Raw genomic sequence first — 24,026 nt, forward strand, 5'->3', positions numbered from 1 at the left:
GGACACCTGGCCTATCAAAAGTTGCTCTTGCTTTAGCAGCTTGATATGATTGAAAGTTTTATCTGCTCAGCAAGGCCACACGGTCATGTGAGAAAGACACCTGGAACAAAGAAAACAGGAACTTTGGCTGTTGGGGTCTGCAGCAGACAAGTTAGTTGACTTCAAAGACTTAGTCGTGTGCCTTTAAGACAGCCACAAATTGTCAGGTATGTAAACAGGATGTGAAGAACCGGAACTTAGAACCGCAGCATACAGGCACCTACTGCAACAGCAAATAGCAAGCAAGAAGAAGAACACAAAAACCTACCAGGGTCTGACACCTGTACTGTCTAAGATATATAAATAATTTGTATAAACAATAAAGGCCATTTTGTCTGAACCCAGCCATGCAAACATAGTGTTTTTCCAGTCCGCCTCGACCTGCGTCACCACATTTGGTGACCCCAACGTTTCAATGTGATCCCAGTAAAGGGTATCAAAAAGAGACCCTGAGACTGTGCCGATGTGACCCCGGTAAGGGGTGTCAGGAGCAGATCCTGAGACTGTGACCAGCAGGTTGCTGGGGAGGCGGAGCCTGGTGAAGCGGAGTAGCGCAGCAAGCGGCTGCAAGATCCCAGGAGAACTGACACCGGTAAGGTGAGCCACCAGGGACAACATGGGGAGTAAGTTATCTAAAGAAGATACCATAGTGCTATCAATGTGGAAATTAGTATTAGAGAAGCGTGGAATTACTTTAGATGGGCTTCAGTTAAAAAATATGTTATTGTGGGCCAAAACACATGGAGTGGAAGCATCCCCCGTGACTGCTTTTAGTGTGTGGACCTGGGACAACTTAGGATCAACACTGTCAGAAGCTCTGGAGAAAGGAGGCAAAGAGGTGTCGGGGCTTTTGCTTACCTAGGGACTGCTTAGACATGCTGTAGGGAGCTTGCAAAATCAGCAAAATGCAAATGGGGGCTTGAGAAGTCCGCAAGACACAAGTGGGAGCTTGCAAAGTCATCAAGATGTGAGTGGGGGCTTGCAAAATCAGCAAAATACGAGTAGGGGCTTAAAAAGTCAGCAAAATTCGAATAGGGGTGTATCATTCAAACCTCCCCTGTATCCCCCTCCAGAATACAGACAGGAGGATGAGGGGGTGGGAGAGGGGGAGAGTCTGTGTCCCTTACCAGACACCACTCTCCAGTGCCCCGAATCCCCTAAATCTCTCCAACTGCATCGACCTATACTCGATACCGATGCCGAGGATGACAAGCACAAACCTGGGCGGACTGATCCCAGCCCCCCTGACTCTCCCCAACATTTGTGCCAGCCCACACTCCTTCCTCCTCCGGCTGCTCCGGCCATCCCGCCCTGCCCCTCGGCTCCGGCCCTGCCTGCGCAGGATGGAAATGCCGAAAACCCGGATTCGGGTCCAGCCACAACAACATTATCAGTCACAGGCAATGAAGAAGGTGGAGGTGGTAAAAATCCAGTTTCCAGTTGTATGGTAATGACGCGCGACCCTCGGCAATTTTGGCGGGCTGTAAGAGATGGGGCATTAAGAGAGGGAAACTGGGATTTAGTAGAACTGATAGGCGGACCACTCCTTGATCTTCCTACGCCTTCCACCGGTGCACCGCATGCATATCCTATTGTAATGGGAGATGCGGCTGCTGGTAATCCTCACGTTCATACACCATTTGCTTGGAAAGTGGTGCAGGACTTGCAAAAAACTGTTTCACAGTACGGAGTGACTGTGTTCTCTCATACAGAAAAACTATTTATAATCTACTGTATTACAGCAGTTGAAATGTATTTTGCTATTAAAAAAAAAGATAAAAAAAAGAAAAAGAAAAAAGAAAAAGAAAAAGAAATAGAAAAAGAAAGAAAGAAAAAAAAAAGGGGGAATTAAATGAATGACCTCAGAGGCACGATTAGGGAAAGCATGTTATGTTTTGAACTTTCTAAAAATCTCTGTCAACCATGTGGTGCCTGCCATTGTGTGACATTTTGTGTCAATTGGTGACAAGCAGCAAAAGCACGAAGGTGTCTTAGTACGCATGAAAGACCCTCGTACCAGGCATTGGTCGGACCGCATGAATTGTTAACTTGGGGGAGAGGTTATGCTTGTGTTTCTACAGACGAAGGTCCGCGATGGATACCTACTAGCTGTGTGCGGCCTAAACTTAGCGTGCCAGACTGTGGGAGCACTGCTTCTGCCAGTCAACCCAACAACTAATGTGTGGTCTCCTTACTGAACCAGTTCTTGTTTGGTGTACCCTTCCTTGAAATTGACTTGCAGACATTGCTGCAAAAAAGTGAATGTATGTGGGGAATGAAGAATCTTACTGAAAGCCTTGATATTTGGGATAATTGATTACCTCTGTATAATCTTAACCCAAAAGAAGTCAATATTGTTTGCACTTTGAATGTCGATAGTTGTCTTCATGTAGATGCTAATGTAGTAGGAGGCTATGATGGGACCATGACACCCACATAAATCAACACGTGAACATGTTGATAAGCATAATGCGCTTAAACGCAATAGAACTTTGGATGAAGCATGTAACAATGTAGTTGATTTATGAAACTGATGGGAAAGTATTGCAGCGGTTCTTCTCTTATCCGGAGCAACATCAGGGAAAGCATTAAAGAGTTAAATTACCTTTTTTGTTAGACAGTTAAGAATGTGAGTCAAATCTGCCACTATTACATACAAAACTGAGCAAGTATTGGCTTTTTGTTGTTGGCTCAAGGACATGGCTGTGAGGATTTTGATGGTATGTGCTGCGTGGAATTTAGGCGCCCCGTTGCAGCAACATGTTATCAAAATCTGAGAAAATGTCAGCCTTTTTGGCATCAATTCACTCAATTGGAAGTATTGTTTGTTTGCTATTGCCTTGGTTGCTGTCATGTTTTAAGGGCCCTGCAGAACATGACAAACCTGGTACTAGCTGTTCAAAAACAAAAAGGGGGAATTGTTGGGGTCTGCAGACAAGTTAGTTGACTTCAAAGACTTAGCCGTGTACCTTTAAGACAGCCACAAATTGTCAGGTATGTAAACAGGATGTGAAGAACCGGAACTTAGAACCGCAGCATACAGGCACCTACAGCAACAGCAAATAGCAAGCAAGAAGAAGAACACAAAAATCTACCAGGGTCTGACACTTGTACTGTCTAAGATATATAAATAGTTTGTATAAACAATAAAGGCCATTTTGTCTGAACCCAGCCACGCAGACACAGTGTTTTTTCAGTCCGCCTCAACCTGCATCACCACATTTGGCAGTTAAGCAGGCAGAAAAACAGGAGCTGAGCTGGGAACTGATCACTGCAAGAATGTCAACAATTTTAATGATGAGACTAACCACTTGTATGCTTTTAACTAATTAGTATCTCTATAGCAGAGTGTGAACAGTGTATGTAACCAATAGAATTAAAGTGTGACGTGTATGAATATTAATATTGTATATAAGTTTGCAGAAATTTAAGTAAAGTGGCTTCAACTAGGGTCATATTGATATGTCGCTGAGTCCGTGATTTTACTCCTGCAGGACAAAGTTGAGACTTTCACTGTAAGAGAAACAGATGTTGGTCTTGATTCCTTGTATAATATTGGTAGTTATAGCCTTGTTGATATTCATAGGATGTATGGCATACTATTGCAGACACTGCTTTGGGCAACTGTTCTCTTCACCCTTAACACCCTCGGAGACACGCGACTTGCCATCTCGGGTTGTGAATGGGAAAATGAATTTATAACCCTAGGTTACCAAGTAGCTCATGCGTTTAACCTTAGCAATTGTTGGGTCTGTGGTGGTCCAAATGGCCTGGAAAGCTGGCGATGGGTAGCTGGCCCGATTGAACTCAAATGGTGGGTCAGTAACAAAAGTGAAGTACATAATGGTACTGGTTTCTGGACTGAAGAAGGAAGTCCCTGGGAACTCCAATTTTCTGGGAAAGGAAGTGATTGTTTAAATCAGACTAAAGAAAAGGGGGTATGGTTGGGACAAAGCACCTGTGAATGGATGTTATCACCCGGTTACGATTGTATAACCACAGAGTGTAAACCTCATAATTGTTCAAGGTATAAGGGCAAGTGGAATCAGACCCATGTTCAGTTATCCACTGGCAGTTGGATACGATGTTCATATAATAATCACAAATGTGTCAGCATTATGGCAAAGGATAAAGGGTTTAACTTGTCAGCTGGTTTTACTTGTCAGCGAGGTGTTACTACTGCAGAGATGTATGTAACACAAGAGTTTCATTGGGCTTGGCGATACCCAAATGGAACCAGAGTCTCTTTCAAAGAATTCTGGTCCAATACCAACCAAACAGGAAGTCCCTTAGTATCTAATTATTCCTGGAATCTAAATGCAGGGGCATGAAGATGCAGTTATAACTCCACCAGAGGTGTTATAGGTGGACCACTGGGAAACAAGGACACTTTATATTACGATGCCTCAAGTAAGGACAAAAAATGGATTGGTCCTTTCCCTAATGGAACCTGGGCCTTACAAGGCCGCTATTGGGTTTGTGGACAGTATGCCTACAACAAATTACCCCTAATTGGTCAGGAATATGTTATATAGGGTATATTTGGCCCTTATTTTTTCTCTTACCCCAAATTCAAGGAAATGCATTAGGAATCAGAGTATATGATGACCTAATAAGAGAAAAACCATCGATTGATACCTCCCTCACTGGTGGGAGAACTCAGAATTGGGGAAAGGATGAGTGGCCACCAGAACGAATTATACAGCATTATGGGCCAGCCACTTGGAACCCTAACAAACTGGCTAGTGGTGCTCAAGAACCTATCTATGATTTAAATCGCATCATCCGATTACAAGCCATCCTAGAAATTATCACCAATGAGACTGCCCGTGCCCTTGATCTGTTGGCAGATCAGGCCACACAAATATGAACAGGAATATTCCAACACCGAATGGTTCTCGATTACCTGCTAGCTGAAGAAGGGGGTGTCTATGGTAAGCTAAATGATTCTAAATGCTCTTTAAAAATTGATGATAATGGTCAAGTTGTTAAACATATCACTTCAGGAATATGAAAACTGGCCCTTGTCCCTGTCCAGACCTGGGAGAGTTGGGATCTTGATCCATTCTCATGGCTTCCAGGTACCCCATGGGTCAAACACACCCTTTTCTATATGTTATGTGGTGTTGCATTGTTATTTTTCCTCCCATGTTTAATTCCATGTTTTGTACAGTTGATCCAACGCACTGTCTCAAGTATGCAATTCATAGCCACCATATCTTATGAAGATGTCAAACAGATCGGTGTGGTATTTCAGTCTAAGCCTGAAATCCCAATTGTAAACATTGTATAAACTATGCTCTTTTCCAGACTGCTACTGTCTCTGTCTTTCCACCACCATGGACGAAGAAGCGACAATCTGAGCCACAGGGTGGTGTGGGAGACCATATTGTGAGCTGACTGTCTCAAAGCTTGTTTACATTCCTGCCAAGCTTGGTGCAAGGTGACCTGGCAGTTTAACCAAACTCAGCAGTTGTGGACCAGACAAGGAGCAAACAGCCACCTGAAACTAGACATCGGCCAGGGTCAAGGAATGGCCACATTGTTTTGAGGAAAATGTCCAGACACGACCAACCACTTCAACCTGCTGAGGCATGCACAGTCCATGGCAAAGGACCATACGTCTGTCACATGTGACCCTCGGAATCAGCGTACCAAGATGGGGAGCATGTGTGGATGTGCAGTATGTGCCGTTGTCCAGGAAACAGTCTCCCTGAATACCCAATAAAGCAATTGAACAGTAAGGGGAGTGATCCAGAGACCCCCACCATTGACGGACAAGGAAACTATGGACCAATGGGATGCTGCTGGATCCATGGGGGTGACTATCTCTTGCAACTCTATCCTGACTGCTTGCTAGGTTTCCTTCTTTTCTATCCTTCCTTCCCTTTCCTATTGCTATTTTCTTATGAACACTTTTTCCAATCAACTTCCTGATTTGTGGCATTTGACCTCGTTTGCATCTTCATCTCACTCTGGGTATAACAACAAATCTCCCCACCTCAGGCTTTCCCAGACCAGAACACTTTCCTACAACTTCTCAGCCAGAAATAGCAGAGGTTCAGGAAGATCCTGTAGAACACTCCTGTTCTAACCTGTGTTCTAACCACACAAGACCTCAATGAGTCTATTTGCATAGGTAAACTTAAATATATATCTATGTACCTTGCTAGTTCATGAGTCTGGCCCTATGTACTTTGCTAGTTCATGAGTCTGGCATGAATTCAGTGATCAGACTGGAGCTAGGAATATTATTGCATGAGAAAACCTTTTTTTTTTTAATCAGCCAGCAGATAACACTGCAGATACAAAGAAAGGAATGATATATGGAGTGGAGCCAAACACTGAAAATTAGGATGCCTTAATGCATTTAAGCCAGAACTCTGTATGAATGCCCTATATATTATGCCAGGCAAATGTATTTTGATATACAAGTGGATTTATTTTGGTGAATATTTAGTATAATATTTCTCTGAGTTAGGCAGCTATGCTGGAAGATATCTTGTGTATACATATCTTGTTTATGAAGTAGCAAGGCCTTTCAGAGTTCACTTCAATTTTTCATGTTACTTTCAGAACGAATACAGTAAAACAGTCTGTACTTGACAAGAGCTTAAATAAGTTTTAATTTAAAAAAAAATACTGCATTTTTAATTAACTTCAACTTCCCCTTATCTTTGTGCTCATTTGGTGAAGCTCACACTGTCAAGACAGTGTTTGGCAATAACAGATAAAGTGTTGTAGATAAGAATGGGGTTGATGATACATTTTACGTGAAAGCCCTAAACCAGCTGGTTTAATCAACTATCTGACTAGGACTGCTTTCATTTTGCTTTTTAGCACCTCATTAGGATTACTGCAATTTTCCTGCAGTACTAAACTGCTGCCCCAGTCACAGCTCATTTCTATCCTCTAACATCCAATTACTCCATTGTCTACTGAAAACTATCATCTTTTCATTCCACAATACTTTAATAAAAATATTTCCTTCTAGAATATAAATCAGCAACACAGAGAAGCATCATTCTGCATCCTCCATTACAGCTTCTTGGCATCCTGGGAAGCAGCACAGCTGTCACAGCTTGCAGAGAACACCAGAAGAGTTTGTGCCATAGGTGAACATCAGGCTAAAGTTGTTATACTCTTAATCCTTTCCTTGTTTTTAAAAATCATTGAGGGCCCTACAACATTTTTTAGATTTCTACGACCCCAGAACATTTAGCAGCACCTCTGCAATGTCCCAGAAATCCTGGATGAACATCCAGGTTCCTCTGACTGTGACACAACACTGCTTTTGGACCGGGCTCCCTTAGGCTTAGAATTGTGATGTCTCTTTTGGGCACAGACCCTTAGTGTACCTCTTCCTACCTGTCCACCCCAGCTCGGGGCACCTAGGCACAAGGGGGTTCAACAACCTTCAGTATTAATACCTAGGTTTTGCAAACAGTTACTAGCACGCTTAGATTTAGACAGATGTGAAATCCCATCACAATCAATTGGTTACAAAAGGTAATGGAAGTCCTTGTGTTGAGATTTAAACACAGGAATATTTGCAGGATGAGGACAGCTATTTTTTTTTCTTCCTTAAGGAGGAACATAATTATTTGAAACACTTTTCCTTGACATTAAAATTTTTCTTGTTGACACCTGTCCTTTGGGAAAAAGAACAATTTAAAAGCTGGAATAAGCTACCAAGCCAAGACCAAGGCTTATGCACTCAGCTTCCTGCTGCTGAAGCAGAATGTGCAGTCAGTCCACAGATCTCTCTGCCACCAAGTTTCATAAACATAAAATGAACAGCTTACATTTGTAAAGCCTCTGAAGCAAATCTCACATTAGAGCCTTTTGAAAAAAACATTTAGGAGAAGATCAATGAGAAAAGATCTTGATAAATGGTCTTTTAAAATTAGATTAAGAGGGTCCCCCGTGGAGAGTCGGCCAAGTCACGACAATCACACCAATATGGCTACATGCCATGCTCACTTTATTAAACAAACAGGTCATATTTATAACTTAAACCGACCGCTCACATGACTTTACACACAGGTGATTGGATAAAAGTCTCTGGCCACGTGGGCGTCCATGTCGGTGATTGGTGAGCATGCTGCAGGTGCCTGATCAGAGTGTGCCGATGAGAGTGTGTTGATTTCGCGGCTCCCAGGACTTGCTCTGCACCTGGCTTCTTGTTTGTGCATAGCTTGTTTTCTTTCTCACCCTGCTTGTTCCCAGGACATTTTAAAGCTGCACTGCAGCTTCAACTAACAGGCCTGGGTTGTCCAACCCAGACAATGGTAACATATGTCCTCGGTCCTTTAAAAATCCCTCTACATATCCCCCTTTTTCTTCTTGGACAACCCATGTCTGTTTCACAATAGATGTTAAACCTTTCTTCACACAAGAAAATAAATAGCTAAAAACTAAAAACATTACAACAATGGTTATAACAAAGCGTATTCCTTCCATCAATAACGTCTTTAACCAACCTGTTATCCCCAGTCCTCTCAACCATTCATCGAAGGGATTATCCTCAGCAAGAATATGCTTCATGTCTCCCTGCAGTTGTGACAACTTCTTGTGCATCAATATGGAATGATCGGAAAGGTTCATACAACGCAACCCTTCAAAATCCTCACAACCGTGTCCATGTGCTAATAGCAAAAAATCTATTGCAGCTCTATTTTGTAACATAGCATGCCCAACACTATCTACATCAAGCAATAACGAACTTAAAATCTGCGATGTAAGATTAAATTGTTTCTCTCCCCAGCCCGCTAACCTTCGTATATTCTTAGTATTTAATGCTGCCATTGCTCCTGGCATAAATATGGAGGCTAGGACATTTGCTGTTACAGACTGCAGATCGACTCGCTCATTACATGTCTCATCAAAGGTGCGCAGTGCCCTCCATGATCTATGAGATTGTGGAGTCATTTTTAATAAGTCTTTCATATGTGGAGCAAACAAAGTCAAGCGCCCTAAATAACATGGTCCACCGACAGGATACAAAGGAATCCCTGGCCACGCTCTGTCCCCACATATCAGAAAGACTCACGGTGGACACTGATAACCCCCTGATACATCTTTATGGAAACCCCCGGTTTTCAATTCACCCCAAATAGGTGAACCGGTTAGATTTTGAAACCCTGTATAAAACCCCCGTTCACCTTGACATGTAAGCCATAACTGCCACGGGTCACCAAACCAAATTACTCCAGTGCCATTCACGGGTTGAAGTGGTGATGACATGTGGGTACAGTCTGCCATACCCGTTGCAGTTACATTACCATATTCAACAGGTACAACGCTAGCCAATAGGTCCAACTCCTGCAAAGGTAAATGATGTGGCTGATTTAAATTCTCAATAACCGTCTTCTGCCATGCTGCATTACGCATAGAAGGCCAAACATATTGCCCATTTGGACTCATACATGTACCATTCTGATTGGAAGTCAGATCCACTGATTTAACATTCCAAAAACCATCAAAATTTTTTTCATTCTCTTGCAGAGGAATACCAGTTAAACAAGTTTTAAAGGGGTTGTCTCCTTTTGCAGACTTAAACAAAAGTCTGTTACTCCCATGATATTTGCCCATGTCACCCATATGTTTGTCCTAGGCAAGATGTCAAAAATACTTTGGCCCATGGGTAAAAAATTCATCAAGACCGTAAACCAAGTCCACCATTTAAACATGTTTAGTCCTACAATTTCCAACTTTTTTTTTTTTTTTCACATTCGACCCCACAAATCTGTGCTTTCACAGATTCTGATGATGTATACTGTCTCCAGTCAACATGGTATTACACTAGTCGTATGCTTTCTCTTGCTTCATGCCCGGTTACTAATCAAACACATACACTCTTTACACCATTTACATTTCAGCTTTGGCTTACAGAACCATTTTACCCCACACAACATACATTGGCACAATACCCACGGGTTACATCTCTTTACAACATAGACAGTTTATTCTGTCTGCTCACTCTGAGTCTTCTCTTCCGTCTTCTGATCTTGACATACAGGTCACACAAACTTGCTAGGGACCCATATAGGTCCTTTATCTGTGGAGATACAAAAATAACCTCTACTGATAAATAACACCGGATTAGATCCTTCCCATACGCCTGAAGACATATTTTTATACAAAACATTCAAACCAGGAACTGTAGTTGTTTGGTTCCCTCACGCTGTTTGGTGATGTATAACAACAGGTGGTCCCTCTTTATCCTCCATAAGGGAGAGATAGTTTAAGGTAAACAACAACTTAGTCAACCGTTTAGTTACATCTATGTCCTGCCATACTTTCTGTCTCTGAAGCAAATCCTTCAGGGTACGGTTTGCCCTTTCAACAACTGCTTGACCCATTGGGGAGTGAGGAATCCCTTTAACGTGTTTAATTCCCCCAGTTGCCATAAACCTAGCGACTTGTTGACTACTATACGCTGGACCATTGTCTGTCTTTATTTCTACAGGTACTCCCATGACAGCAAAACAAGACATTAAGCATCTCTCCACATGTAATGCCTTTTCACCGGTTTGTGCAGTGGCCCATATAAAATGAGAATAGGTGTCAATTGTGACATGCGCATACTTAAGCTTCCCAAAGTCAGGTACATGTGTTACATCCATTTGCCAAACCTGAAGTGCCTTCAGACCTTCTGTGTTAATGCTCACCCCTAAACCAGGTCCATGATGACTACATTGAGGACAGGAGCGGACAATACCCTTTGCATCTGCTATGGGTATTTGATACTGTCGATGTAAAGACTTTGCATTCTGATGAAACATCTCGTGGCTGTTACGAGCTTCTTCAAACTTATTTGTTGGAGGAGTTATTGCCAGACAGCTGACTGCTTCATCAGCTCTAGTGTTACCTTCGCCCAACCCAATGGTCCACTGATGACTTCTAATATGCATAACACAAAATTCATGTTTTCTCTGTCAAAGAGTACTACGCAGTTGTATAAACATTTCACCAAGATGTTGGTTCTTTGTCTCTCTCAACAAGGCATCTTCAATGCGCTGTACTACACCAACTATGTACAATGAGTCTGATACTCTGTTTACAGGTGTATTGTTCCAGCGTCCCAATGCCCAACACACTGCTTTCAGTTCTAAGGTTTGAAGGTCGTTCCGTGGTTCACCGGTGATCACTTCTTTCTGCCACTGATTATCGGATTGCCAAACACACGCAGCCTTCTTCATCTTTCGTCCTGCATCTGTGAACACCGTTGGCCCATCAACTGGTCTTTTTGAACATAAAGGTCTCACAGTCCACTTGTAATGTTCTAACATCTTCCAGAGCGTTCCTTTTGGCCGGTTGTTGTGTACAACACCTGTATAACCCATCAAGGCTTCCTGTATGGCTGTTGAATGTCTCAGGAGCCACTCATAACCATCACCACGGACTGGAATACTGATATCTACCGGTTCAGTCCCATCAATTTCAACAATCCTGTCTCTTCCTTTTCTCACCAAGGCCGCTACTGCTTCAGGGCGAATTAAAATACCATGTCTGGGTTGCAATGGCAAAAACAGACACTCTAAAATGATCACTGTATTTTCCCCCTTTTTCTTTTGCCATTGCAAAATAAGGGCAAAAGGTGAAGTGGCAACATTACAAACCAAAAAAGATAACAGATGATTTGCCATTCGGCGACCATACCAGCCATTCTGAATCTTACGGGACACAACTTCTAGGGCAGCCCGCTGATCTGGTGAACAAGTTCGAGGAATGTTGGCTTTGATGCCATGCAACCAGGATCGGAATTGTTGAAAATAATCGTTAGTGAGGCCAACTATGTTATGAACCCACTGCAGGTCTCCTAAAAGCCTTTGAGCATCATGCAGATTAGTTATTTGTGTAGTAAGGGTCACCTTCTGTGGTTGGATCTGAGCATCTGAGATGAGCCAGCCTAGATATTTCCATGGGGCCGAACGTTGAACCTTCTCAGGTGCCACAACCAAACCACATGATAGAAGGTTGATCATCTGAAATCCTTTGTTCAGCGGCCGGTAAAATATCGTCCATATAATGGTAGATCAGGACGTGAGGCCAACGCTGTCGTACTGGAACAAGTGCCCAATCTACAAAAGTTTGACACATCGTAGGAGAGTTCTTCATTCCTTTTGGTAAGACAACCCATTCATACCGTTTGGCTGGAGCGGCACGGTTTATTGATGGCAGAGTGAATGCAAATCTTTGCGTGTCGTCAGGATGTAAGGGAATCGTGAAGAAACAGTCTTTCAATTCTATCACGACAATTTGTGAATTCTTAGGGATCATCGTAGGAGTTGGAAGACCAGGTTGCAATGTTCCCATTGCTAACATCTGATCATTAACTTTCTGTAGATCATGTAAGAGTCGCCATTTCCCATTCTTCTTCGGTATCACAAAAATATGAGTATTCCAAGGACTTGTAGAAGGTCAAATATGACCTACTCTCAGTTGTTCCTTCACCAATTCCTCAGCAACGCACAGCCGTTCTTCTGTCATCGGCCACTGGTCTACCCAAATTGGCTTTTCTGTTAACCATGTGATCTTCAATATGGGTGGCTGCCGATCAGTGGCTGTGGTGCAAAATGCTGATCAGTTGTCATAACTAGCCCCAATTGTGACAAAACGTCCTGTCCAATCAACCCAGATAATGTGGGTGGGAGTGGGAGTTGCATTACGTATGGCCGAATTACAATAGCCTGTCCGTCTTCAAACTGCAATGTAATCAAGTCTTTACTCTGCTTCAAAGCTTTTGCACCTCCTACTCCTACCACTTGCGTGATCGGAGCTTGCAGTTCCCAATTCTAGGGCCATAGATGTTGATTAATGATGGTGACATCTGCCCCGGAGTCTAATAGAGGTTCCAGAGTAATTTGCTGATTGCCTTTCTTCAATTGAATCTTCTGATATGGTCTTTGATTAAGATCTAATGTGAAACACACCTCAGGTCCGGTAAATCCAAAATCGTCTTCTCCTCCCATCTTAGATGGCTGGCTTCGTTGTCCAAGTTGCTCATAGGATTGTCGATGCGCAACAAGGCTGTCATAGGGAAGTATTTGAGCAATTTTACTTCCTTTTGGAATAGTAACCGGTGGTTGTAATGCATAGGCCATAACTTTTACATGTCCCGTAAAATCTGCATCAATTAACCCAGGTAAAACAATTACTCCTTGCCTTCCGGTTGAAGATCTCCCTAATAAAAGTCCTCCAATTGGAGAATTTACGTTAGACAAAGGTCCTTTTACTTCAGTTGGAATTAAAGTCACTTCTTTACTATTCAAAGTTACATCTACTGCAGTTGCCACGTCCACCCTGAGGCTCCCCCGGGTAGGTGGGATGCACTGGTATAAGAGACCACATTTCTCATCTGCGTTGTTGGGGCCTGTACTTGTGTCTTCGCGTGTAGACCCGACGTGCTGCACTGCATGTTTCCCGACCTGTTATATCTACAAACAGCAGTAGCATGTTTATCTAAGTTACATTTGTGACACCAAACAGTCTTTGAACAAGTACACCTCACGTGTCCAGATTCACCACATCGATAACAAATATCAAATCCTGATTTACCATTGTTCCCCTTTCGATGTCCACCTATATGATTTGTTAAGGCTGCTGCAATTATATGCCCTTGCTCCCTCAGTGCAGCAGTAAAGGCAGCCACTTGGTTATTTTGTTCGGCTCGAGTAGCTCTAATCAACATTTCATCTAGTGGACTTCCTTGGGGTAGTGTTGCTAAGATCACCCTTATTCTTGGGTTAGCCCCTTCAAAGGCGAGGGAGCGGAACAAATGTTCCTGCAGGTCCACAGGTAAATCAGAATTGTCCTTTAATGCTGCAGACAAACAGTCTACAAATTGTCCATAGGGCTCCGTTGTCCCCTGACAAACGGTGGTATAGGAAGCAGGTTTCTTCTTGTCTGGCACAGACAAAAGGGCTCGATGTGCTAAAGTCTGAGCAAGTTGATGCATTTGTATAGGATACTGCAACTGAACCTGCGTAGTAGAGTAAAGTCCCTGCCCAGTTAACATATCTGCCCGTAGACCATAAAGCGGATCTCCTATATCTGGATCTTGATGTCTATTTGCTTCCTCTACGGCTAGTCTCTTCCACTCCTTCTCAAACATTAAATATTGAGAAGGAGTCAATAATAGGGAAGCAAGTCCAGCATAATCAGCAGGTGAAAGAATGTCTGCTATGAAAATAAACTGGATGATCTGTCATGCAGCCTCTGATTTCAGGCCATGAGTAGTAACTGTTAGCTTTGCTTGTTGCAATATTTTCCAATCATGCGGCTCCCATTGTGCACCAAGGTTATTCACCAGTACTGGACAAGCTAATGAGCTGGTCATCTGCCAATCACCCTCCAAAATAGCATCACGAGTAACACTGGACCAACACTGTAGAATTGGATCTTTTCTCGAGTTCAGCATCGGTAGGGTAGTTAGGCTAACAGGAGGAATTACAGGTATTGAAGTAGTAGGCAGGTTCATTTCAACTCGCTTTTCCAGGTTTCTTAATTTATCTATTACCTCCTGTAAAGATTTCTCTGTATTGTTATCACAAGGCTTTTCCCTGCCTTCTTCCTCAAATTTGTCAGATGATGTTTCAGGATGAGGAGGATAGGACGTCGACGGCGTTTTTGCCGGCCCTGACGAGACCTACGAGCTGTCACCACCCTCCGTTTTGGTCTTGCTCCACCCACAGCTCCAATTGGTGCAGCAGGACTCGCTGCCCCGCCCTTCTGGGGAGGCTCAGCTGCCTCTTCCGGGTTCGGGTCAGTTACCGCAGGCTCTCGAGGAGTAACTTCCGGTTTGTCCGCTGTCTTATCTAAAAGCTCCTGCATTGTTGAACACGCAGGGGCGGACATACCTTTCATAGGACGAGTATGCCCAACTCCGAAAAATGTAGCCAAGAGAGAAGGCTTCGGTGAATCACCCTTCTGCTCCACCGGATTTTCTACCACATCTCTCCCCAACGCTTCTATGGCTGCCGCTGCTACTGTTTTTTTCTGCCTTCATAGTTTCCAGAGTGTTAACTATTGACCGCCACACAGCTCCTAGCGCTTTAGCTTCTTTGCCTTCTCTGCCTCCCTCGATCGTAGTATCCCAGAGGCAGTTTCCCACTTCTCTCTATTCCATCATACTAAACAATAACGCGGGCTCGGGGATCTTATTCTTTTTTCGTGCCCAGTGAACTAAGGTCTCCACTTCTGTCTCTTTAACGCCCTCCCCTCTCTTAAGGAGGATGCTAGTTAACAGTTTAATTGCCGCGTCTAATTCCATTGCGGTCTTCCTGAGCGCTCCCCCCTCTCACAGAAGATATCAGCGGAGAAGCCCCGCCGCACTCGTTGCTGTCTTCCTTAGTGCCCCCCCCCCCCCCTCCCTGATTCACAGGTCCAAAACCAGATTTTAGTGACTAAATATTCTTTATTGTCGGCGCCGGGCGTACGGGGGATCCTTCCACCAATCGTACACACCCAGAGGGGCAGATTATCTTATATTTATATAATGAAACAATGAATATTCAATTAACGCCTATACATATTCATTACCCGAACCCGCCTACCCTCGCTTCGTATGCTAATTAGCTTCACGATTGCGCAGATTCTTCCAAAAATTGTGGGCCGGGGTCTTTAGAATGTGGGCAGTGGTCTATGAGAGGAAGGCCGTAGGTCTTCCTCATGGTGTACTTTTCACCTTAGGTCTCAAAAGTGATGAGTTGGCAGACTTGTAGAAATCTTTCCCAGGGTTTTTACAATACTCCTCGTAATTTTACTCAAGGCCATCCTGCTGTCCCGTTATCTCCTTGGTAGGGCAGCTTGCTTTGCAGATAAGGAGGACAGCTCCCCTTGCAGAGATTTGCAACTTTCTTGCCAGAACAGTCTATATGATCTTTCAGACATTTTAACCCCTTAGTCGCTATGCAATTACAAGCTTATTTATGCATTAAAATGAATATTGGTTTATGAATACAAACTTGACCATATTATTTACAGCTTATTCACATCACCCCCAGAGAGGAATTTAGTGGAGAGCCCTGCCGCGATTTACTCTACGTGGTCTTACCACCAGTGGGGGTGCGATCTGCAGCTCTACACCGAACTCCGGACTCCGCTTTTCGCCTTCCAGGTTGCGCCTGCCTCCTACCTCCAGCTCCCTAATCGGACAACTTCCCTTCAGGTCCAATGCATGGAGACTTCCACATTTGAGCGAACCACATTTAAGCGAATAAATGGGTCCCTGTTCGGGCGGCAGACAAAGAGGGTCCCCCGTGGAGAGTCGGCCAAGTTACGACAATCACACCAATATGGCTACATGCCGTGCTCACTTTATTAAACAAACAGGTTATATTTATAACTTAAACCGATCGCTCACACGACTTTACACACAGGTGATGGGATAAAAGTCTCTGGGCCACGTGGGGGTCCGTGATGCTGATTGGTGGGCATGCTGCAGGTGCCTGATCAGAGTGTGCCGATGAGAGTGTGTTGATTTCGCGGCTCCCAGGGCTTGCTCTGCACCTGGCTTCTTGTTTGTTCATAGCCTGTTTTCCTTCTCCCACTGTTTGTTCCCAGGACTATTTAAAACTGCTCTGCAGCTTCAATTAACAGGCCTGGGTTGTCCAACCCAGACTATGGTAACATGTTCTCGGTCCTTTAAAAATCCCTCTACAACTAGTTAAAAGAAAAAGTGAACTAGAAAGATGAGTCCTTCATAGGAATCTCCATCTGTGAAGAGTTTCAGTACTTGGCTGGACAAGGCTCTGAGCTATCTCATCTCACTTAGAAGTTATCCGGACCTCAGGCAGGAATTGGACTATCATCTCCAGACAACTCTTTCAAGCTAGATTTTTATTATGATTCTGTGAATGAGGCATGACATTTTGTTGACACAGAAGGCTCGGACACAACTTAGGCGACTGATGTGATCGAGTTAGTGCCACTTTATTGAAAAACTTACAGCAATTTATACTCTCAGCAAAAGATAAACATGCTACGTAGGCTTTGTTATGTAAAAAGTGATAGGTTAAAACTACTCATTCACACGCTTCTACCTCCCTTATGATTGGTCCTGGTGTGGTGCCCACACGCTGCTTCCCCCTTGTGCAGGCATCCTGGTTTTTCTCATCTTTCTGTCCAATTCTCTTATCTCTCTGTGAATACACAGTTTCTTTATCTCCCTTGGACTTGCACATGTCTTTCACAACACCCGCAGCTTGTTAGGGCTGCGGCCTGTTATTACAACCAAGTTATTCGGTCTGGTTTGCTCATAATATGTCCGTTGTCTTACAGCCACTCCACTACTTTTTATGTTTCATAATCGAGTTAGAGTTGACTAGGTCACGCTCTGATTTTTTTCTTCATTAAGGGCATTGTCTGTCTTTGTTACTTTCCCATATTTTTCAGTTAAATTTTGGATATAAATTCAACCTCCTTCACAAAAGATGTACTTTCATTTGTGAATTTGTCCTTATTCCTTTAAAATGTAGAATTTTCCTTTCCCAAATGGACATTGTCCTGTGGGACAGTAGCCTTGACTTTACAGATGCTAACTTTGGCTTGGACAGACTCACCTGCAGACTGGTAAGACAGCTCATCCAGGACTGGAATATACTTATGCTATTGCCAAAGATCCCAGAGAAGGACCTGCATAATATGGCAAAGATTTTTCTCAGAACTGAGCAAATTCTTTGGAATTTGATCAACTTTATTTCCTGCCAACTGTGGATGGGACATAGAGGCCAGAGAGGAAGAACTGATTTACTGTTACCAATCCACTAGGGAGGAAAATACCCCTGATTGCTCCTGTTTATCTGATTGTTACCTATCCTATAATCTTTAATTATTTATACAAAGTGAAGCTATGCCATCTAATATTCCTAGAAGATGGGATGGAGGTGTTTCATTTATGACTTCGTGTCAAAGAAGAGAGCTCATTTTTTTTAACTCCCAAAGTGTGAGATCGATGCTTAAGTCACAGCTCCTTTTAGATTGTCTAATTGTACTCTGGACACACAGCTGAAGCTGTTAAACTTAAGAAGCAGAAGTACGTATGACAGTTGAAAATTACAAAACCAAATATGTTGCCTTTAAAACTCTAATCCAGTAGCACTTGGTTTCTAGGCCTTTGCTAGGCAAAATTTTCCCTGCTATACTTTGATTTATGTTTAAACAGTCAACAGAAAGCATTTGAAATAATGATATAGAGAATGCAAGGTTAGAAGTGTTCCACAAAACCTTTAACATTTGGAGAGAAAAGGTCTTTTCTGAGCCAAGATGGTTCTCAAGAAGAAACAAATTATAGCTCTGCACTTGACTTGCTTTCTGTGAAATACCATCCAAGCACACACACTTAGGTATAATAATCTGCAATGTAATATACTATTTTATTTAGCAGCAAATAAAATATGACCTCTTTAACGAAGAGAGTTCTGGAAAACTTCCCATAAATGCATCTTTTCTTGTAGACAAATGGAAGAGAATACAGTACCTAGCTAATCAAGTACCTTAAACAATAACACAAAGCTCCTGGCTTTTAAATCATTCCTACTGCTTTTCCACACAAAGAAGTGCTGCCAACACCACTCCTTAGCAGATAATAAAAAATTATTAGCCATGGAAAATTTTGGACATGATGGATGTAACCAACATGTCTCAAAGCAGGTAGTTTCTGAACAAAGGTACCTGTCTTGTTTGTGGAAATTACACTCACCAGGAGGTCAGGAGATGCCGCTGGTTTTGATGGCCTTTAGAAAGCTGCCCTGCAGGAGGCTGTTACATTGGGCAAGAAGAAATTAAATGATTCCAGATATTTGAGAAATGCTTGGTTTGGTGGATCAGATTGACTGTAACATTGTTCACAGCTCTCATGCAGGGAAAGTCTAAACAAGGCAACCATGCCAAGTAATCACATTTTGTGCAGTCATCTTCAGATTGACTTTCAAAGAGTAATTCTCAGAAAGTGAATGACAATAGGAAAGAGAGTTAAATAAACAGGAAGACTGCCTTAGAGGAATATTAGGGTGAGAGAATTTTTTTCCAGTTCCTGCAAAAAAAATCTAGCAACTGTGTCATGATACCATTGGATTTTGTGCAGTATTTTAATCAGATTCACACACCATAGAGAAAAGTATTTCATGGATGTTGATAAGTACCAGGCATCTTTCCAAAAGTTTGGAACAGTATTTCAGATAATCATCACAAAGTGCATATGCTTGTCTAAATGTATGTGAAATTTTACCAACCCTTTCCCTTTCGCCTTGCTAGATTAGACATACTCCTTTCCTTCTTCCTCTTTGAAATCTTGCAGGAACAAAGCTCTTCTTCCCAGGCAGAGCTGAGTTCAAACTACTTTTGGAAGAAAATGCACTTATAAAATCATGATAAATGTAAATTCAACCTGCTCTGTAGCCAAAACCCCAAATCAAAACATCTTTCCATATTAGAAAGCATTAAAATGATGTGAATTTTAAATGTTACGGTGAGCTTCCTACTCCTGTAATCAGATGACCCAAAACTCAGAGCCTAGTATCCTGACTGAGCTTCATCATGGTTCAAATCTGGATAAGAATCTTGTTTTGAAATTTATAGCTGTGGATAACTGGCTAGCTGAAAAAGTTCACATAGACATAGTCCAGCTGGCTGGACAAAAATGCACATCGCTCTCAGCTTATCTGAAGTAAAGCAAAAATACACTATCCTTGGCTGTTCTTGTTACACAATAACAGGAAGATTTCGGTGGGAAAAGAATGTTGCAGGTGGGAACAGATAACTACAGAAGAGAAACTAGGGGCAGGCTTGGTATTTAGGCAACTAACCAATAATGAGCTTAACTCTTGTAATATTGTATGAGCTAATTATAAGAAGGCATAAAAGGTGACTGTAAGAGACAATAAACGAAGTCTGCTGATCACTCATATTGAGTGACTGTGTCTTCCCTCCGTCGCAACATATAGCTTATTCTTCTCTCATAAAAAAACCCAGCCCCAAACCCCAAAAATTAGCTGAAGTATTCTGAGTTCTCTGCAATGTATTGGGGGAAGATTTGGATCAGTTCCTGACTCTACACAAGTCACTTTTTTGCCTCTTCACAATTATTAAAATCCCAAAAGAGCATGACAAATTGGATCAACTGTTTGACAGGTAATCATCTCATTGCTGATTGCTCACTGGTGTTTCAAAAGCATCTGTCTGATACTCAGCCATCTCTTTTATCATCTGTATCACACCAGAATATTATGAAACAGATATACTACCAAAAAGGTGGGAGTTTCTATGAGAAACATATAAAGTGTCAGTTCCTCATGAAAAAGCCTACAGCTTTTAACAGAGAATAACTTTTCTATAGATGCTTTATTCTGATGAATGTATGTTATAGGTGAGTTGGTGATTTCTATTAATTATAGTCTAATGTTTACAAACCATTCTGAGGATGATACTCTTTAGCAAATCTAGGATTTTAGACTAATATAAATGCTATTCTATTAGTGACATTGTCTTTTTTTTCCCATAGAATCATAGTCTATTCTTCTCCAGACTAAACAACCCTAGTTCTCTCAGCTGCTCCTCATAAGACTTGTGCTCTAGACCCTGCACCAGCCTCATTGCCCTTCTCTGGAAACGCTCCAGCACCTCTACGTCCCTCTTGAAGTGAGGAGCCCAAAAGTGAACAGAGTATTCGAGGTGCAGCCTCACCAGTGCCAAGTACAGGAGGACAATCACTTCCTTTGTCCTGCTGGCCACACTATTTTGGATACAAGCCAGGATATTATTGGCCCTCCTGGACATCTGGGTACACTGCTGGCTCATGTTCAGGCTGGCTGTCTACCAGCACTCCCAGGTCCTTTTCTGCCAGGCAGATTTACAGTCACTCTTCTCCAAGCCTGTAGCATTGAGTGGGATTGTCGTGACCCAAGTGCAGGACCCGGCACTTCTCCTTGTTGAATCTCATACAATTGGCCTCCGCCCATCAATCCAGCCTGCAAAGCCTTCCTACCCTCAAGCAGATCAACACTCCTGCCCAACCTGGTGTTGTCTGCAAACTTCATGAGGGTACGCTCAATGCCCTTGTCCAGATCTTCGATAAAGATATTAAGCAGAACTGGCCTCAATACCGAGCCCTGGGGAACACCACTTGTGACTGGCCACCAGCTGGATGTAGTTCCATTTACTAGTACTCTTTGGGCTTGGCCATCCAGCCAATTTTTACCCAGTGTAGAGTACACCCATCCAAGTCATGAGCAGCCAGTTTCTCCAGGAGAATGCTGTGGGAGACTGTGTCAAAGGCTTTACTAAGGTTCAGGTAGACAACATCCACAGCCTTTCCCTCATCCACTAGGCAGGTCACCTTGTCATAGAAGGAGATGAGGTTAGTCAAGCAGTGTTGCAATTTGAGTTACGGTGGTCAGGAAATAACACAAACAAACTAGCAAGCTGCAAAAAGCAAAGGCATGGGCCTTCTTTATTTGAATCTCCCGGTTTATATACCCTTTCCCCCAACTTCTCTGATTGGTTATTCTTACAGCTAACCTACCCAGCAACAACTATTGATTGGCTAAGATGTGTGGGTTTCATGTTCTCGGCCAGCTGCCGACATGGCACCCCACATCTGGCTCTAGCCTTGCTTCATATCCTGTTTTCTCTCTTTCTTCCTTCTTTTCTCTTAGTTCACTCAGTCAAGGTTGTGGCTTGCTCTCTTTAAAGACACAGCTCTATCCCATCGTTGAAGCCGCCAGCAGCCCAGTCTAATCCCTCAAAGCAGGACCTGCCTTTCATAAACCCATGCTGACTGGGCCTGATCACCTGGTTGTCCTGCATGTGCCGTGTGGTGGCACTCAGGATGATCTGCTCCATAACTTTCTCTGACACCAAGGTCAGGCTGATAGGCCTGTAGTTTCCCAGATCCTCCTTCCTGCCCTTCTTGTAGATGGGCATCACACTGGCTAACCTCCAGTCTTCTGGGACCTCTCCAGTTTGCCAGGACTGGTGATAAGTTCATATGGACAATGTATTGATTTCTTTTAGGCTTACATTCCATAAGGAAGCTAAAAGTAGAGTTTTTCTGATGTAATTGCTGTGTCTGTAGGAATACTCTTCCTGAGCAAATGCCAAATGGATTTCCCCACTTCACAGCCCTCCTCAGCTATTTGCTCTGGATTTGAAATTGCAGGAAATGTCCATATCTACCCCAACTCTGTCAGAAAAAGAAAGCACAATAAACCTCAAAGAGCAGAATTTCCCATAAGATACAAGAGACTTCATATTTCAGTTATGAGAATCAATTACAGTGATTCTCATTGGATCTATTATTTATGTAGTCGTGATGCTATGCATAAAGCATCAGATTTCCACATTTTTGTTGGAAGTATTTTCTTATGTCCTGAGTTGCACGAAGATAGTTGCCTAGCTTGCCTGGGTTGGTAATTCCTGCAGTCCCAAATTGGACTCCAAGCCTGTGCAAATACAGACGGTACTTGCCCAGAAAATTCTTAATGTAGCAAAATGTATGTTCATACTACTGTCCATAGATATAAATGTAGACATAGCCATGTATTAACCTTAGATTTGATGTATTATCCTGAATAGGTTTGCTTCTTGTTGAAGGGAATCTTTTTCTTTTTTCTCATCTTTGCACTTTTCACAGAGAGCAGATACTCTGGGCTTTAGCACACACTGCTTCTTTCTAACTGGCCTGATCCCAAGCACTCTTGATTTTTATGAAACCACATCCTTCTCAGCCTCTACATCATGAGAGTGCTCTTGTCACTTCCCTGTTCAGCATTGGTTAGCCTGCTGTACTTAGCTCTTGCCCTCATCTGTGGAAAGGCTGCCTCTTCATGAGCTGCTTGCTCTGAGTTTTGCCTAGGGAATTGTATCAGGAGCAGAACTGATGATGCAGTGATGGAAGGGAGGGTATGAACCCCTGTGAGGATCCTCCCACAACCCTCTCTCCCAGGAAAAAGAGCATGGATAAAAGTAAATGATGTAATAGCCTTTTCTGCCACAGAGTGGAAGGTGTAACTAAACCCTGGGGGACACAGATGTAATATTGAGAAGGTGAACACCTTGAGAAGTTCTTTAATATATCTTGATAAAAGTCAGTGGCTGAAAGACACATGTTGCAGAGTGGAAATGTCAGTGATATGGGGCAATCGAAATGTAAAGAGAGCAGGTGAGGCCCCAGCTTGGACTTGTTGAATTCAGATGGTGTTTGAGCCAAATTAATTTCTGGTGTAGTCATATAAAGAATACCAGCCCACCAGCTACTGAATTTGTCTGGTATTTCAGATCACAACAGATACAAAAAGCAAAGACAGACATTAATGGTTATTAATGATATGTCAGCATACATTTGAGAGATACTTTTAAGATATCCTTATTAATATTTAATTTGTTAATTAATGAAGAAAACAAAGGTATATATTGTGGAGTGGCTGGAAGACAACAGACATATGAGCAATCCAGACCAAGTAACTTTGTTGTAATAGCAGGCCGAGCAGGCTGAAGCTGTAACAAGCTGCAGGTGTTGCGAAGGACATATGCAAGGCTAAGGGAGATAAAGAAACTATGTATTCACAGAGAGATAAGAGAGGTGGACAGAAAGATGATAAAAACCAGGATGCCTGCACAAGGGGGGGGCAGCGTGTCACCGGGACCAATCATAGGGGAGATGGAAGCGTGTGAACGAGTAGTTTTAACCTATCACCTTTTACATAACAAAGTGTGCGTAGCGTGTGTATTTGTAGCTGGGGGTATAAATTGGTGTGAGTCTATTAATAGCATCTGTAGAGTATAAATTGCTGTGTATTGTTGGAAGAAGGGTTCGCCGGAGTCAAGAAGATGCTCAATATGAGTTATGCATCTTGCTCAACTTTATTAGTTTCTAACACTACTTATATAGACTTGATACACATGCATATTCGTAAAGCAGAAATATAATTGGTTAGTAGTCTCTAAACACGCGCGGTTCTCACACCCCTAATTATCATGACTAA

General features: G+C 42.8%; 2 protein-coding genes across 2 annotated transcripts in view; one reads left to right on the top strand and one right to left on the bottom strand.

Moving 5' to 3' along the window:
* Positions 1 to 427: 427 nt before the first annotated feature.
* LOC129734870 (uncharacterized) overlaps positions 428 to 24,026 on the top strand; it is a 94,718-nt gene continuing 71,119 nt past the window's right edge. The window contains exon 1 of the mRNA XM_055700219.1: positions 428 to 631. The gene's annotated coding sequence lies outside the window, so the exon portion shown is untranslated. The remainder of the gene's footprint in view (positions 632 to 24,026) is intronic.
* The window catches only part of LOC129734876 (endogenous retrovirus group K member 8 Gag polyprotein-like), a 135,665-nt gene continuing 124,498 nt past the window's right edge, over positions 12,860 to 24,026 (bottom strand). The window contains exon 2 of the mRNA XM_055700230.1: positions 12,860 to 15,032. Within this exon, the coding sequence (XP_055556205.1) occupies positions 13,325 to 14,158 (834 nt within the window). The 5' untranslated portion in view covers positions 14,159 to 15,032 and the 3' untranslated portion in view covers positions 12,860 to 13,324. The remainder of the gene's footprint in view (positions 15,033 to 24,026) is intronic.

This window comes from Falco cherrug (genome assembly GCF_023634085.1).
Source record: "Falco cherrug isolate bFalChe1 chromosome W unlocalized genomic scaffold, bFalChe1.pri SUPER_W_unloc_1, whole genome shotgun sequence".
In the NCBI taxonomy this organism is placed as follows: domain Eukaryota; kingdom Metazoa; phylum Chordata; class Aves; order Falconiformes; family Falconidae; genus Falco; species Falco cherrug.